This window comes from Hyperolius riggenbachi, chromosome 3 (assembly GCF_040937935.1).
Source record: "Hyperolius riggenbachi isolate aHypRig1 chromosome 3, aHypRig1.pri, whole genome shotgun sequence".
Classification (NCBI taxonomy): Eukaryota; Metazoa; Chordata; class Amphibia; order Anura; family Hyperoliidae; genus Hyperolius; species Hyperolius riggenbachi.
Genome location: NC_090648.1, coordinates 478,094,788 through 478,110,323, shown reverse-complemented (window position 1 = coordinate 478,110,323; position 15,536 = coordinate 478,094,788). Strand labels below are relative to the sequence as shown.

Genomic DNA, 15,536 nt, shown 5'->3' with positions numbered 1-15,536 from the left:
CCCCAAATCAAACTACACCTTTAATGGGGAACTGAAGAGAAAGGTATACGGAGGCTGCCATATTTATTTCCTTTTAATCAATACCAGTTTCCTGGCAGCCCCGCTGGTCTATTTCTCTGCAGTAGTATCTGAATAACACCAGAAACAAGCATGCAGCTAGTCTTGTCAGATCTGACTTTAAAGTCTGAAACACCTGATCTGCTGCATGCTTGTTCAGGGGCTATGGCTAATAGTATTAGAAGCAGAGGATCAGCAGGGCTGCCAGGCAACTGGTATTGCTTAAAAGGAAATAAATATGGCAGCCTCCATATACCTTTCTCTTCAGTTCCCCTTTAAAGTGCACATTAACGGTCGAGGGAAAAAGGTTTCACTCACCTGGGGCTACCCCAAGCCCTCTGCAGCTGTCCTGTGCCTTAACAGCTCCTCAAGTGTCCTCGGCCCCCCTGCGGCTCAGTTTCGGGGGACACTTGAGGAGCTGTGAGGGCACAGGACGGCTGCAGGGGGTTTATGAGTGAAACTTTTTTCCATAGACCGTTAGTTACAGGATCTATTTTGTACTGGCTTTGGAATTCTCCATAACCAAACATTCCTCAGAGCTGCACCTGATCGTACAAATCCTGAAATATAAATCTGCAGTCTACATCCGGCTTTCATGGAAGCAGACTAAAGGTGGCCACACACTATACAATAAAATGATGCGATTTTACGACAATTTGATAAATATGATCGGATCTTCCGAAAAAATTGAAAGTTTTATTTTTTTGACTGAAAAAGCCGAATTTCCTGTTTTATGGTGGTGTGTGTGTTAGTCAATTTATTAATATACACACCCTAGCAATTTTCTCAGTTTCCAATCATTTTTTCATAATTGGGGAAACCTTTTACATAGGTGTGTGTGGTACATTGGTCATATTTTTAAAATGTTACGATCAGAGAAAGTGGTTGCAATTCTTGAATTGAAGGCAGGAGGCTCCCAGAGATGCGAGTGGGAGCCAGGGCGCGGCCGCACAGTTGCATTCATCTAGTTCAGGGGTCTCAAACTCAATTTACCTGAGGGCCGCAGGAGGCAGTCAGGATGAGGCTGGGCCGCATAAGGAATTTCACAATCGCGGTGCATCGCCGCCTCTGCCCGCCCCTCTCACTCTTCCTTCACCGAGAGGGGCGGGGAGAGGCGGCGATTGACGTCAGGAGGGGCAGAGCTGAAGCTGAAAGCTCTGCCCCTTTCAGGAAATGCCGGCGGATTGCCCCCCGGGGCGATTTGGGGGCTCTGCAGCCCTCGCTTAGCGGCGGGGATGCTGCAGATTACTTAGGAGTACTGAAGCGAACTATAAGAAAGCTTTTGCCGGCGAGGGCCACAAAATATTGTATCGAGGGCCGCAAATGGCCCGCGGGCCGCGAGTTTGAGACCCCTGATCTAGTTAGATGAATAATTGGACGGTAACAGGTGGCGGGGAAATGGGGGATCCTAGAGGACGGCACAGGACAGTTACAGGGGGCCAGTAGAAGCCCCAGGTAAGTGTCAGCTTTTGTTTTTAAAGAAAAACCACAGAACCCCTTTAACTCATTATGGATCTCTCCCCCTGAAGAGATGAGACCCCTCCCCCACCCTTTTCTGTTTACAAACTCCTTTCTCAGTGCCCGCCCACCATTCCCAGACACACAGCATGGGGTCTTGTTGCATTCACATGTGGCAGTTTGCATACAGTAATTTTCAGTGACTCCTTTTGTCTCTTGCTCCATTCATGGGATGGAGATGGGCTGATCTGGTCAGTAGACAGTTGCTGGTTTCTTATTCAGTTGTTTCAGACAAGACCAGACACAGAACATTTCTATTGCGTTTTTCTCCTGGAGGACTTCAGGTTATATAATCTTGTATTCACTTGAAATCCTATTTACCTCATTGACCATATTAACACCCTGTGCTTTCAAATGAGCTCATCTGCCATGGCAGTCAGGTGACACAGGGGAGATCTCAAATTAGAACTTTATTAGACACACACTGGGAAAATTAGACAGGCTAAACCAGGGCTGTGGCGTTGGTACAAAAATCATCCGACTGCTTAATTTATGAAACTGACTCCAGGTACCCAAAATTGCTCCGACTCCTCGACTCCATAGCGCTGGGCTAATCTCTCTAAATACATACAGGGTGCATTTCTCTGTCTTCCTTCTGTCCTGTGCAAGACTTCAGGCCCACTTTAGTGGCGGGGAGGGCATGTCCATACGGAACCCAGGAGCCAGTCTGTGCAGTGCAGGAGTGAGCAGGATATTACCAGGAGTGCGTGGTCAGGATCTGAGCAATCCCCAGTGTTGGGCACCAGCTGTAAACTTTAAAAGCATTGGCTACGTGGCTCTTGGGATATGCACAGAGCTGATTAAATGGACAACTGTACTTACACAAGTAAGGCAGTATAAAGGCAAATGGGAGCCCTTCCCTATAAACCTAGAAGGGGAGATGAGTCGGCAGTGACCTAGTGACCTCTAGTGACCCCATAACCCCCCCCTCCCAACCAAGGGCTTTCATCTCAAAACAGTGAGTTGAGTCATAACTGAACTATAAAGGTGGCCAAAGACACAAGCCAGGACTTTGGCAACTGCACATAAAACTGACTCCTTTTATTTATGGTACCTCCCACTGCTTTAATTATACATCTGCTTATAGGAAGTAGGTTCTAAATGCAGTCATTTTATATTTCCTGTATTGATTGGAAGAATGCAACATGTCATCAATGTGAGCCCAAATTATCGGGCTACCTTATAAATTGCTATCAATACAAACTGAGCGTGTTTCTAAACACACAGAATACAAGGCTTGTCATCCATGCCATTCTGAATTATTGACCTACCGTACTTTATTATAATAAGAAGAAGAAGAAGGAAATAACCAGTTCAAGTTTGCATCCAAAAGATGGCGATGGCTACATTCTGGCGTTTTTTTGTGAGTGTGTGTCCTGTAATATCTGGTGTTTGAGTGTCCCTACGTGTCCACAGTGTGTAAAAGGGGCCCTGGATGTCTCTTCTGTGTAGATGTAGATATTTCTGGTTCGTGGATGGATGTGAGCATAGAAATCTTTTGGAGTGTGTGCGAATGTCTCCCGATATATCTGGTGCAATTATGTATGTCCCCTGAGGACTGCTTCCTTCCCAACCAACATCTCTATCGGGAGCGTGCCCCCTCCGTGGTCTCTGGCGTAAGCGTGCCCCCTCCGTGGTCTCTGGCGTAAGCGTGCCCCCTCCGTGGTCTCTGGCGGAAGCGTGCCCCCTCCGTGGTCTCTGGCGGAAGCGTGCCCCCTCCGTGGTCTCTGGCGGAAGCGTGCCCCCTCCGTGGTCTCTGGCGGAAGCGTGCCCCCTCCGTGGTCTCTGGCGGAAGCGTGCCCCCTCCGTGGTCTCTGGCGGAAGAGTGCCCCCTCCGTGGTCTCTGGCGGAAGAGTGCCCCCTCCGTGGTCTCTGGCGGAAGAGTGCCCCCTCCGTGGTCTCTGGCGGAAGAGTGCCCCCTCCGTGGTCTCTGGCGGAAGAGTGCCCCCTCCGTGGTCTCTGGCGGAAGAGTGCCCCCTCCGTGGTCTCTGGCGGAAGCGTGCCCCCTCCGTGGTCTCTGGCGGAAGCGTGCCCCCTCCGTCGTCTCATGCCCCCTCTGCCGTCTCGTCCCCCCCTCCGCCGTTTTGTGGCCCCCTCCAATATCTCCACTGTGAGTGTGGGTCCAACCCTGTCTTTCCCAACCCCCCCCCCCCCCCCCCCAATGTCTCTGGTGTGAGAGCAGCTTCCTCCCCCACCCAACATCTCTGGTGTGAGTGCCCCGCCCACCCTTCCCAATATCTTTGCTGTGAGCAGGGCTGTGGAGTCGGTCCAAAAATCCACCGACTCCGACTCCTCAGTTTAGGATTCCTCCGACTCCACGACTCCGACTCCACGACTCCGACTCCTCTAATTTGCATATTACAATTTTGTTGATTAAAAGTATGTAACATGAAATTCGTCTCTTAACTGCCAACGCTTAGGAATTTTACAAGACAACTGTCCTTGGTAAGAGTACTTGTAAAAGGTACAAACCGGAACAAAGAACATCTATCAGGCCCTAGGCAATGTAAGTGTGGGTACATGTAAGAATGATGTGCAGGTACTCTGCAGGGGAATGAGGAGATTGTAAACAGACAACACCTCTGTGTTCAATGTGAACAGCATCCTCAGTGGATTCCCTGCAGCTCTGTGGGGAGTGCATATGTAGAGTATAGTACTACTGTGTAACAAAGTAAACCTGAGACAGATGAAATTAAAGTTTTATACATACCTGGGGCTTCCTCCAGCCGCCTTCAGGATAATCAGTCCCTCGTTGTCCTCCTCCACCACCTGGATCTTCTGCTATGAGTCCAGGTACTTGAGCCAGTGAGGCGTAGTGCGCATGCACACACTCCGCCGCCAGGAGCATACTACACCTGTGCAGCACTATTGCGCAGGTACAGAATGTTCCTGGCTGTGGGAGCGGCATGCGGCCGGACAACGCTGACTGGCTGAATTACCAGGACTCATAGCAGAAGATCCAGGTGGTGGAAGACAGTGAGGGACTGATTAGCCTGAAGGGGGCTGGAGGAAGCCCCAGGTATGTATAAAACTTTACTTTTCATCCGTCTCAGTTTCCCTTTAATTTGTAGTCACCAAACCAAATTTTAATAACATATCAAATTATTTGATTTCATAAGCAAAGGGAGTGCATACATTTGCATAAATCAGCATCAATGCAGAATTATTTCCATCTCGTTGACCATCTCTATTAGTGACACAGCTACACATCAGGCTTTATTCTTACAGCATAGATGTCATTTAGTATATATAAGAGATTCCTGTGTACACATCATATATACAGTCACAATCAGATATGTATATCTGACTTTAAAAATACGGGGACTGCTTTATTGAAGCAGCACAAGTAACTAATTTTGATTGGTTTATTTCATTTTTGTAGACTAAGCACAGCTATTACTGTGTATATATACTGTATATATACATTATTTTTAATGACTTTTATCTGAGAAATAGAACATTTTATCATATTTTCTATTTTAATTACAGTTACAAATTCATTAGGAGTCGGAGTCGGTGCATTTTTCCCCGACTCCGACTCCAGGCACCCAAAATTGCACGACTCCGACTCCACGACTCCGACTCCACAGCCCTGGCTGTGAGTGCCCCCCTCCAGTCTCTGGTGTGAGGTGGGGCTGCCTAACCTACATCTCTGCTGTGTGTGGGTCCAACCCTGTATTCCCACCCTACCCCACCCTCCATGTCTCTGGTGCGAGCGATGCTGCCCTCACCTCACCCAGACATCTCTGTCAGTATGGACGTCCTCCGCTGTTCCCTTTCAACAGTATTCTGAATTAGATGATCAGTCACCAATGTACTTCCCACTGTGGAGGCCTCCCATTCATCCCTCCCTCTCCATACAACAGAACAAGTTGCTCAGCTGAGAGCTGAATGGTACGTCTGTACAGCAGTTATTTCTAAACTGCCACCTAAACTAATCCTCAACATGGGCAACGGTTACCTGGCCCGTGTACATAGAAGCTTTAGCATTGCAAAACTATTTGTTTATTTTACCATAACCCCGGCCAGCAACCTCATGCTCATGTTCTCCATCTCCAGTATTCCACCCTGAAAGGTCTATTTATTGCATTCCTCCCAACTTTTTGAGATAAGAGGGACACTTGAGCCACGCCCCAGCCACACCCCTGATCACGCCCCTAGTCACCCATACCAAAAGACAAAGACTTATATAGCGCTTTTCTCCTAGCGGACTCAAAGCGCCAGAGCTGCAGCCACTAGGGGTGCACTGTAGGCAATAGCAGTGTTAGGGAGACTTGCCTAAGGTCTCCTGCTGAATAGGTGCTGGCTTACTGAACAGGCATAGCCGAGATTCGAACCCTGGTCTCCCGTGTCAGAGGCAGAGCCCTTAACTATTACACTATCAGCCAATACCATAAAGATTTCATAAGAAAAATATGGTATTTTATAATTCAAACCCCACTGTTCCTTTCTATCCTTAAACATTTTTAAATTAGTAATATATCAATTTAAAGGATGGGAATAAAGTTTGGAGTCAATTAAACACATCTTTTAGTAGAGATATATAAAAATTACCAAGAAAGAGGGGCAAAGTCCTGAAAGAGGGACAAATGAGGAGGAAAGAGGGACAATTAGGAGCTCTGTTATTGAATGGTTGCTAAATTCACTTCTCCACTGTTCAAAGTTTTTGGTGCTATTTTTGTCTATTAGTCGGGAGCTGTTTTGTGAGTGGGAAGTTGATGACAAGTTTATTAGCACCCTCGCTGCATTCTTTGTACGTGTGACGGGCAGCTGATTAGCGCTGTATTTAGTTACTCATTTTTGTACTTTGCTCTGTACGTCTCGTCTGATACTGCACCTATGAGCCAATGTCTAATCTCTCCTAGGTGTGGCGTTGCATTGTGTCACTTTAGGGACACAATTGCTAGGTGCAAGTGACTAGGGTTTTTTTCTTTAGTGCTTTTAGTATTCAGCCTTGACTGTGTAACAAGTCAGACTGCATTGTGATTGTGAACTGAACACCTGCATTCCACAGCAGGGTGTCCTCTGCATAGCTGACTGCTTAGCATGAGAATAACTGCTCTTTGATTGGCTGATGGTTTAACTGACCTTAAACTCTGTTTTCTTTTTCTGTGCCTTTCCCCCTGCAGAGTGGCCACACTTGCACAGACCGAGGATGAAGAGAGCAGCGTCTTGTTTCTACCTATGGCTTTTCCTCCAACTTCCCCTTATCGGATCTTCCACCCAGGTGAAATACAGAGTCGAGGAAGAGCAGCCGCCTAATGTCTTGATTGGAAGTTTGGCCGCCGACTATGGCTACCCGGACTCGAAGCACCTCTACAAGCTGGAGGTAGGGCATCCTTATCTCCGTGTGGACGGCAAGACTGGGGACATCTACACCACCGAGACAGCCATTGACCGGGAGAGCCTGCGCGAGTGCCAGAACCTGTTCCCGGGCCAGCAGTGTTATTTGGAGTTTGAGGTGTCCATGACGGATCTGATGACTCCGGTTCCCAGGCTACTTGATGGTCAGATTGAGATTCTGGACATAAACGACAACACTCCTAACTTTGCATCTCCGGTCCTCACCTTGTCCATCCCAGAGAACACAAACATCGGAATGCTTTTCCCCATCCCCGCTGCCACCGACCGAGACTCTGGAGTGAACGGGGTGGCTTCCTACGAGCTGGTGGTGGGTCCTGAAGCGCATGAACTTTTTGGACTTCAGGTAGCCGAGGACCAAGATGAGAAACAACCTCAGCTCATCGTCATGGGTAATCTCGACCGGGAACAGAGAGACTCTTACGATCTCACCATCAAAGTTCAAGATGGCGGCAAGACCCCTCGGGCCAGCAGCGCCCTGCTGCGGATCTCCATCCTGGACACCAACGACAATGCCCCCAAGTTTGAGAAGATGGCCTATGAGGCAGTGCTGCCCGAGAACAGCCCCATGGGGCATTCTGTGCTGCAGGTAAGTGCGAAACTGCAAGGCTCCCTCTAGCTTCTACAAAAGCGTTCTTTGGTTCCTTTTAAATATCTTTTCTTAGTAAAGTTCAAGAGGAGAGGACAAGTTGTCAGCATGAATGCGTACCTGTTTTCAATCAGATAAGTAATCAAAGTATGTGCTGTGTGTCTAATGGAATGACGCTTCCATTTTGTTCGGGATTACAGCCTGAAGGGATTAGGCAGTGGTTGGATGAGAATGTTTAATGTGATGTGTAAAGCAGTGATCAAGTTAAAACAATCTGGGGACTTTTAAGGCTTTTTTTTTATTATTTTACCGTGGCAGTCGGAAAGGGATGCTTTTTTGTGTGTGTGAGGGAGGGGGGGGGGGGGGGGGGGGGCGGCGGCGGCCCCATTTCTCTTTTATTTAACTATTAGTTTATTATATTAGAGGAGCAACCTCCAGCATCACTACAAACCTCTCCAATTAAGGAATGGCTACTAATTGCCGCCATTTCCCCAGCCTTTAATGCAATGTCATGGCTGAGTTGTAAAGATAATTTACAGCCGGTATAGGAAATGGCACAGAAATGTCCATTTTCTAAGAGGCTGCCTATGCCGTTGCAGTAGGGCAATATCGGGGCAAGTTGCCAACCTGCGAACCTATCATTTTCCGTTGGCGTATTTCCTTTTTAGCGAGCTTTTAAATGGCCTCATTTTCTCTTTTAAGGTGTCTGAAGGGACCCGGTAATTTTATCCGCTCCAGTAAATGCGAGATATTTCTGTCCCCCTTTTTTTTTCGCCGCGGAAATGTTTAGAGTGACAGTTTTGCGAGCACGAAAAGGTTTTAAGCGATTAAGCCGCGTTAGATTACCTCTACCGGCGGTGAGCGCTTACCTGAACACATATAAAATGAAGTTTGGGTTAATTTGACCCATACGTCTAAGTAATAGTTTCTCGCACTGCCTGAACATTTGCTAACGGTATCTGGCCATGCGCCTGATATTTAATGCAGTCTTTTTAAAGGACAACTGTAATGAGAGGGAAATTGAGGCTGCCATATTTATTGTAAACAATGCCATTGTAAACCATGAAGTCCTGTTGATCCTCTGGCATACATAGTGTCTGAGTCAAAACCCTGGAGCAAGCATATGGCTAACCTAGTAAAACCCGATTCAGAGTACCTGATCTGCCTATGCTGCTTCATGGTCTATGGCTAATGCCTGGTACACACGATGAGATTTTCTGGAAGATTTACGGTCAGATCGATTATTTCCAACATGTCCGATCAGATTTCTGATCGCTTTCCGATTGACTTTCTGTTCGTTGTCCAATTGATTTTTCATAGAGGTGATCAGAAAATCGATCAGAAAACGATTAGAAATCAGATTGGACGTGTTGGAAATAATCGATCCGAGAGTGAATCTCGCCGTGTGTACCTAGCATAAAAAGATTAGATCAGTGGTGGCACATTTCACATTGGGGGGGGGGGGGGGGGGGAAGGCCAATTTCCATTTTTGTTAGGGGATGAGTGCCTGGATCCGATTTTGGATATTTTTTTTTGGGCGATTAGCGAGCAATCCCTATGGCAGTGTTCTCATCGACTATTTGAGATTAGCGCCAATCGCAAACGCGGTACCTGCAGCATTTTTAGAGCAATTGTGGTACAGTGCTTATAAAGCGCTGTCCGAGATCGCTCTGAAATCACAGAAGTGTCCAGTGATTTTTTTTAATTTTTTTTTATTGCGCTAATCGCAGTAAAATCACCCGCTCAAAACTAGCGCTTAGCGATTTGTATTGTGAATAGGCCCTTACTGTGTCTGGAGGGTCCCAGCGAGTGCCGTCAGGAGCAAGGTGAACCCTGGAAGCCTCCACAGGATCCAGAGGCTTCCTTCTAAAGGCTCATACACACGGGGCACAACTGTCGCCACAAACACGTGGCACGCGCATGTCTGGGCAACAGTTGCCCCGTGTGTATGAGGCGCGCACCCCGAACTGTCGCCGGAGGCAGCAGTTGCCGCGCGATTGAAAAGTTCAATCACCGGCAACTTCTGTCTCCGCAACCATCGCTAGTCCACCACGCGTACTGTGTGTGTATGTGCAGACTAGCGACAGCTACCCACAGCCAGAAGGGAGCTTCCGGCGGGGGGACGAAACTTTCGGCGACAGCTTCCGCCGCGTCTCTGCCTGTTGGTCAGAGACGTGTAGACAGCTGTCGCTCAGGCAGAGCTGTCGCCAAGCTGTTGTGCACTCATCTCCTGTGTGCTAGCAACAACGGTGCCCTGTGTGTATGAGCCTTAAGGTATTTCCTTTTTGACCAGCACTTCGGCTCGGGTTCACTAGGCAAACCTGTAAAAGAAAGTATTTTGTGAACGCCTGCATGAGGTGTATTCAAAGCCTTGCAGCCAACATGAACGTAGGTTGCAGGTGTCCGAACAGGGCTAGCATGGCAGGGAATTGTGGGTAATGGCAGCACCTTCTTAAGGTGGGTACACACGTCAGATAAAAGTCTTTGGAAAATGAAAGATCAGACTAATTTTACCCCCTTCCATGTAGTATGAGAGCCATACCTACACAGTCTATTCTATGGAACTGAACTCCTCATCAGATAAAATTCTTTGCAAGGTGCTGCACACAAAGATGCTGTACACATGCAACAGATCAGTATCTGCAAAAGATCAATCCCTGCATAAGATCTGTTCCTGCAAAATGCATTCATAGTCTATCTGCAGATCCCATACACACCTTGTTTAATGGACATTCATCTGCAGATTAGACAATTATCTGCCGATCTGAAGATCCAACCTGGTGGATCTGATCTACAGCTAATTGTCCGTTAAACAAGGTGTGTACGCGATCTGCAGATATCCTAGACTATGAATGCATTTTGCAGGAACTGATCTTTTGCAGGAACTGGCCTGTTGCATGTGTACAGCATCTGTATGTGCAGCATCTTGCAAAGAATTTTATCTGAGGAGTTCAGCTCCATAGAATAGACTGTGTAGAGTATGGCTCTCATACTACATGGAAGGGGGTAAAATTGGTCTGTGATCTATCATTTTCCAAAGACTTTTATCTGACGTGTGTATGCACCCTTAAGGTGCGTACACACATGCGACTATAGTCGTTTGTAACGATCGTTCCCCGATCTTTACCAACGACGATCGTTACAAAAAACGAACCACCGACTATTAAGGCAAACGACGAACGAGCCAAATCGCTACAAAAGAAAGTTCTGTCTCGGCGGATTTTAACCAACGACGATCGTTTGCAAAAGTAGTACATCGTTGGAAACGATCGATCGTACTAGGCTTGACATGCGCATTTCACTATTTCTCCGTGAAACTTCTCATTTTTATGCGCAGGCGCAATAGTTGCTTTTTTTGATGTAACGTTCGTTCTAACGATCAGATCGTTACACACCTTTTAAAACTATCTTTACTTAGGTCGTTCTTTCATCAATTAAAAGTTCGTTCGTCGTTCTCAACGAACGATCGTTGTCACATGTGTGTACGTAGCATTACTCTATTTCTTTGTTTCAATAGACTCTCGTTATAGGAAGAACAATTTCGCTACACGTTGGTCCCCACCATGTCCCGGCTCGGCCGGTTTGCACTCGTACAGTGAGGGACTTTCAGCAGAATAGATTGCACTGTACGTTGGTCCCACCTTGTGCCCAGCCAGCTTTCCTGTAAAGTGGTTCATCATTTATTTAGGATGAGAAAAGTTAGCCAGGAGAAACCTGCACCTTGCATCATTTAGAGGTTTAAACGTTCTCCGATGACACCTGTATCATGTGACACTGCTTTCTAGAAAGCGACACCTTCTGTATTGTATAGCATTTATAGGAGAGCTTCAGTCTAAAGGTGGCCACGAACAGTCCAATTTCTACCGAACAATCGTTTGAGCGATCAGAAATTCTGATCAGAAGTGAAATCGCTACACCATCAACAAACCAAACTTTGCTTTCTATCTATCAGGGCTGTGGAGTCAGTACAAAAATCTTCCGACTCTGACTCCTCAGTTTATGAAATCACGACTCCAACTCCGACTGCGGGTAACCAAAAGGGCCCCGACTCCGACTCCAACTACGACTCCACAGCCCTGCTATCTATCACAACCAACAAGAAAAGCCAAATTTTGGCTCGACCAAAATCCAATCGGTGGACTGTTTTTATAATCATTCATAATCCATTGTGCCCATCAACAGATTTACAACCAATCCGATCAGAATTTCTGATCGCTCAAACAATTTTTCACTAAAAATTAAACAGTTAGTGGCCACCTTAAGAAAAAACTGAAAAAAAAAGTTTATAATGGCAGGGCAAGAGATCTACAGGTTCAGCCTACTAAAAGCTTTTATTTTGGGTTCTAAACTGGGTGGCTAACAGCTGATTGAAGCAGACTAGAGAAGTACTATTTAAAAGTAAGAGGTATACGGAGGCTGCCATATTTATTTCCTTTTAATCAATACCTGGCAGCCCTGCTGGTCTATTTCTCTGCAGTAGTATCTGAATAACACCAGAAACAAGCATGCAGCTAGTCTTGTCAGATCTGACTTTAAAGTCTGAAACACCTGATCTGCTGCATGCTTGTTCAGGGGCTATGGCTAATAGTATTAGAGGCAGAGGATCAGCAGGGCTGCCAGGCAACTGGTGTTGCTTAAAAGGAAATAAACATGGCAGCCTCCATATGCTGCTCTCTTCAGTTCCCCTTTAAAGTGGACCTGAACTCAGAACTTCCTCTTGGCTCTAAAATATAAGCAACAGCATAATAACCTTTAAAGAAAAAACATTTCTTCGTAGATTTCTTGCAGGATTTGTATCAGCTGTAACAGTCTACTTCCTGCTTTCATGGAAGCAAACGATGTTAACATCCTGGGTTTACAAATTAGAAGCTCTGTGGAAGCAGCCAGCGGACAAGCTAAGAAACCAAATTACACTTGTGATTAGACACAAATGAGGGGAATTTAAACAGGTTAAACTCTCTAAATACATACAGGGTGCATTCTCTGTGTTTTTTCTTCTGTCCTGTGCAAAAGTTCAGGTCCAACTTTTAAGGGCTTATTTCCACTAAGTGCCGCGGCTGTTCCAGATTTGGCTGCGGCACCCATACTGCCAGGAAGCCACACCCCAAATCACTTAGCCGTGCCATGCTGTAGGCATTTGGGTGAGTGCTGCTGGAAACTGCAGCATGCCGTCCAGATTTGCACCTTAGTGCGATCTGGATGGCAAGCCATTACTGGAATAGGCAGGGTTATCCGTACCAGACTCTTCTGTTGGCAGGCCGCGATGTACCTCACAGGAGCCTATAGGCACAGATGTCCTGGCATCTTTGATTTCACCCTCCATGAACCTACAAACCCTGACTGAACCTCAACACAAGTGTGCTGATTGTCACTTCTGCCATACCTCCCTTGCCCATCATAGGTAGCTACATGTGCCCCAAGTATTAATACTGAGGGTCTCTCTCTCTACCTAAGTAGCTTGAGCTGCCACTGACTGAAGGGAGATCTCGTCAGTGGAATGCAGAGAGCATTCCACCATCACCACCACCACCTTGCTCATGCCTCGAGTGCGCACAGCCGCACCCCCCCCCCCTGCTCATGCCTCGAGTGCGCACAGCCGCCCCCCCCCCCCCCCCCTTGCCCCTTGCTCATGCCTCGAGTGCCGAGTGCTGAGGGCCGAGTGATCGTTTCTGTGCTACTGGGACATGGGTACAGGTGCACGATCATGCGAACGTCACTTAGGAATAACGACGGTCACATTGGATCGCTAAGATCCCCAATGACTCCCGCACAAAGTGCCGCGATCTCTTGTAGTCTCGTTCGCTCTCTCGCCGCGTGAGGTCGTGCATACCCGCCGGCAGGAAGAGGCGTCGCTGACAACCATCGTCAAGGGGACGTAGAATGGAACAGTCATGCGATGAGTAGCCAGCTTAAGAGGCACTGAAGACAGTCCTAGGGCTGGTGCACACCAGTGCTTTGAAAAGCGCTTAGCTGCTGAAATGGGGGGGTTCCCACAGCAGCGTTGTGATTTTTCTAAAATCGCAAGCACACTGCATGTAGCATTTTTTTGGAGGTAGCAAAAAACGCTCATTCAATTAAAAAATCGCTCTAAAAATTGGTTCACAAAATCAGTATCGCTAAGCGCTAATAATTGCAATAGTGATTTTGGTGTGTGCTATGGTTGGGTCCCACTAGAACGCTTTTTGGCAGTGTTTTTTGGATCGCCAGCGATTTGAAAAAGCGCTTTGCCGGTGAAATTGAATGGTGGTGAACCAACTAGAGCGATTGCGATTTAGAGCTAATCACAATCGCAGGACACACAGCATTTCGTAAGCATTTGCACTCTAATGTATTGGAGAAGAGAAATTGCTAGTAAAATCAATTGGCGCTACAACAAAATGCTAGCGCTTGCGATAGTGCTTTGCGATTTGTAGTGGGACCCCGCCTTTAGAATAGATTTTTTTTTTCCTCTTTTCCATTCTAAATTTGCTTGGTTGTGTTAGTAGTTTGATCATGTTGTTGTTTGATAGTTGTTGTTGTTTAACCTATCGATGTACCCAAACAAAGCTGTTGGGTGAAATTTGAGCACACACAGGCAGAGTTCCCTGGGGCAGAATTGTCTTGTCCTCCACAGATGACAAGTGGAGATAAAAACTTCTACAGGTGACAGCCTTGCTGGATTTTTTGCATTCCTGTTGAGTAACAACTTGGATCCTTGCCTGACTTGGAACTGGTTAGACCGGTTTTCGGTGTGCTTATGTTTCAGTAAAGCATGGAAGAGGACAGCTCCAGATCTGACTCCTGTGAACTAGATTTCTTTGTGCTCTTCCTTCCTTTGCACGACCTTTCTGAGGATTCAACAAATTAGCGCTATTAGCAGGTCACGTAGGCCCAGGACTATTAAACCCATCCATCAGGACAGCACAGTGTCTTCAGCCTCTGGCTGTTCCTGGCCGTCTTGGGAAAAGGCCTCATCTGGTCTGCAGCCTTCACTGGTGTCCTACCGATATGGGTTACAGCAAACCTGAAGCAAACTTGTGATATTCATTATCTGTACTACACATACAGTTCATTATATTAGTAGCAAAGAAAATAATTTTGTATTTTCAGTTATAGCTTTATTTATAACATGGCATCATATTGTCACAGTTGCAGTTTTAAAACCACACTCTGTCTTTTAAGCCAGTGTTCCCCCAACCCTGTCCTCAAGGCCCAGCAACAGTACATGTTTTGTGGAAATCCAGAGGTAGTTAATCAGCTCTGCTGAGACACTAATTACCTCACCTGTGCATGTTTGGGGTTTTCTGCAAAACCTGCACTGTTGGTGGGCCTTGAGGACAGGGTTGGGGAACTCTGTTTTAAGCTATAAAACAAAGCAGGAATAATGACCCTTTGAACTTTCCTGCAGTAAAAACTTAGTATATCAAGCTGTCTCTCACTGGGGGACATTGATCAAGCGTGTCTGAGAGAAAATATTGGTAGGTTTTTAGAAATGCAGAACTGTCTCAGACATCCTAAGAAATCCCTAAACGGTGCAGATTCCTTCTAAAATTGTTGTAAAATGGGAGCCGTTAGGAAGGTTTCACAGACAGTGCAGTGTGTGAGGGGAATTTCTATTGCTGAGGTCCCCCACAGTTCTTATGTGAGCAGTGTCCTTTGCCATAGCTGGTAGCTAAACATGGGAGAGCTGTGCAGGTATATTTAGCTTGTGTGCGAGATGATCACTAATAATTCTCTCTAGCGATCAATATCTAGTGTCTCTGTGCAGCCCGTAGCTCTGTATGTCGTCCTAAAACAAGCTTCCCATAACTTCTTCACCGATCTGATGTTTTCCATTAAAATGCTCTTACAACATTCCTGGCTGACAGGTGTAGCCCAGTTTAGACCAGCCAGAAATGTTTCGCATTCCTGTGAAATGCCAGGACTTAAGGAGGCACCGCAGTGACCTATAGAAGAATGTACTTACTTATTTAGGATACCCAATTACTTTAATTAATTAACCTGGTTACACCATCAGGGACACACTTCCCAT

General features: G+C 46.6%; 1 protein-coding gene across 5 annotated transcripts in view; it reads left to right on the top strand.

Annotated features, from left to right (window-relative positions):
- Positions 1-15,536, top strand: part of PCDH1 (protocadherin 1) — a 352,375-nt gene that overhangs the window by 66,074 nt on the left and 270,765 nt on the right. For all 5 annotated transcript variants that reach the window (XM_068278113.1, XM_068278110.1, XM_068278109.1 and 2 more), the window contains exon 2: positions 6,705-7,525. In XM_068278113.1, coding sequence (XP_068134214.1) covers positions 6,705-7,525 — 821 coding nt within the window. The remainder of the gene's footprint in view (positions 1-6,704; positions 7,526-15,536) is intronic.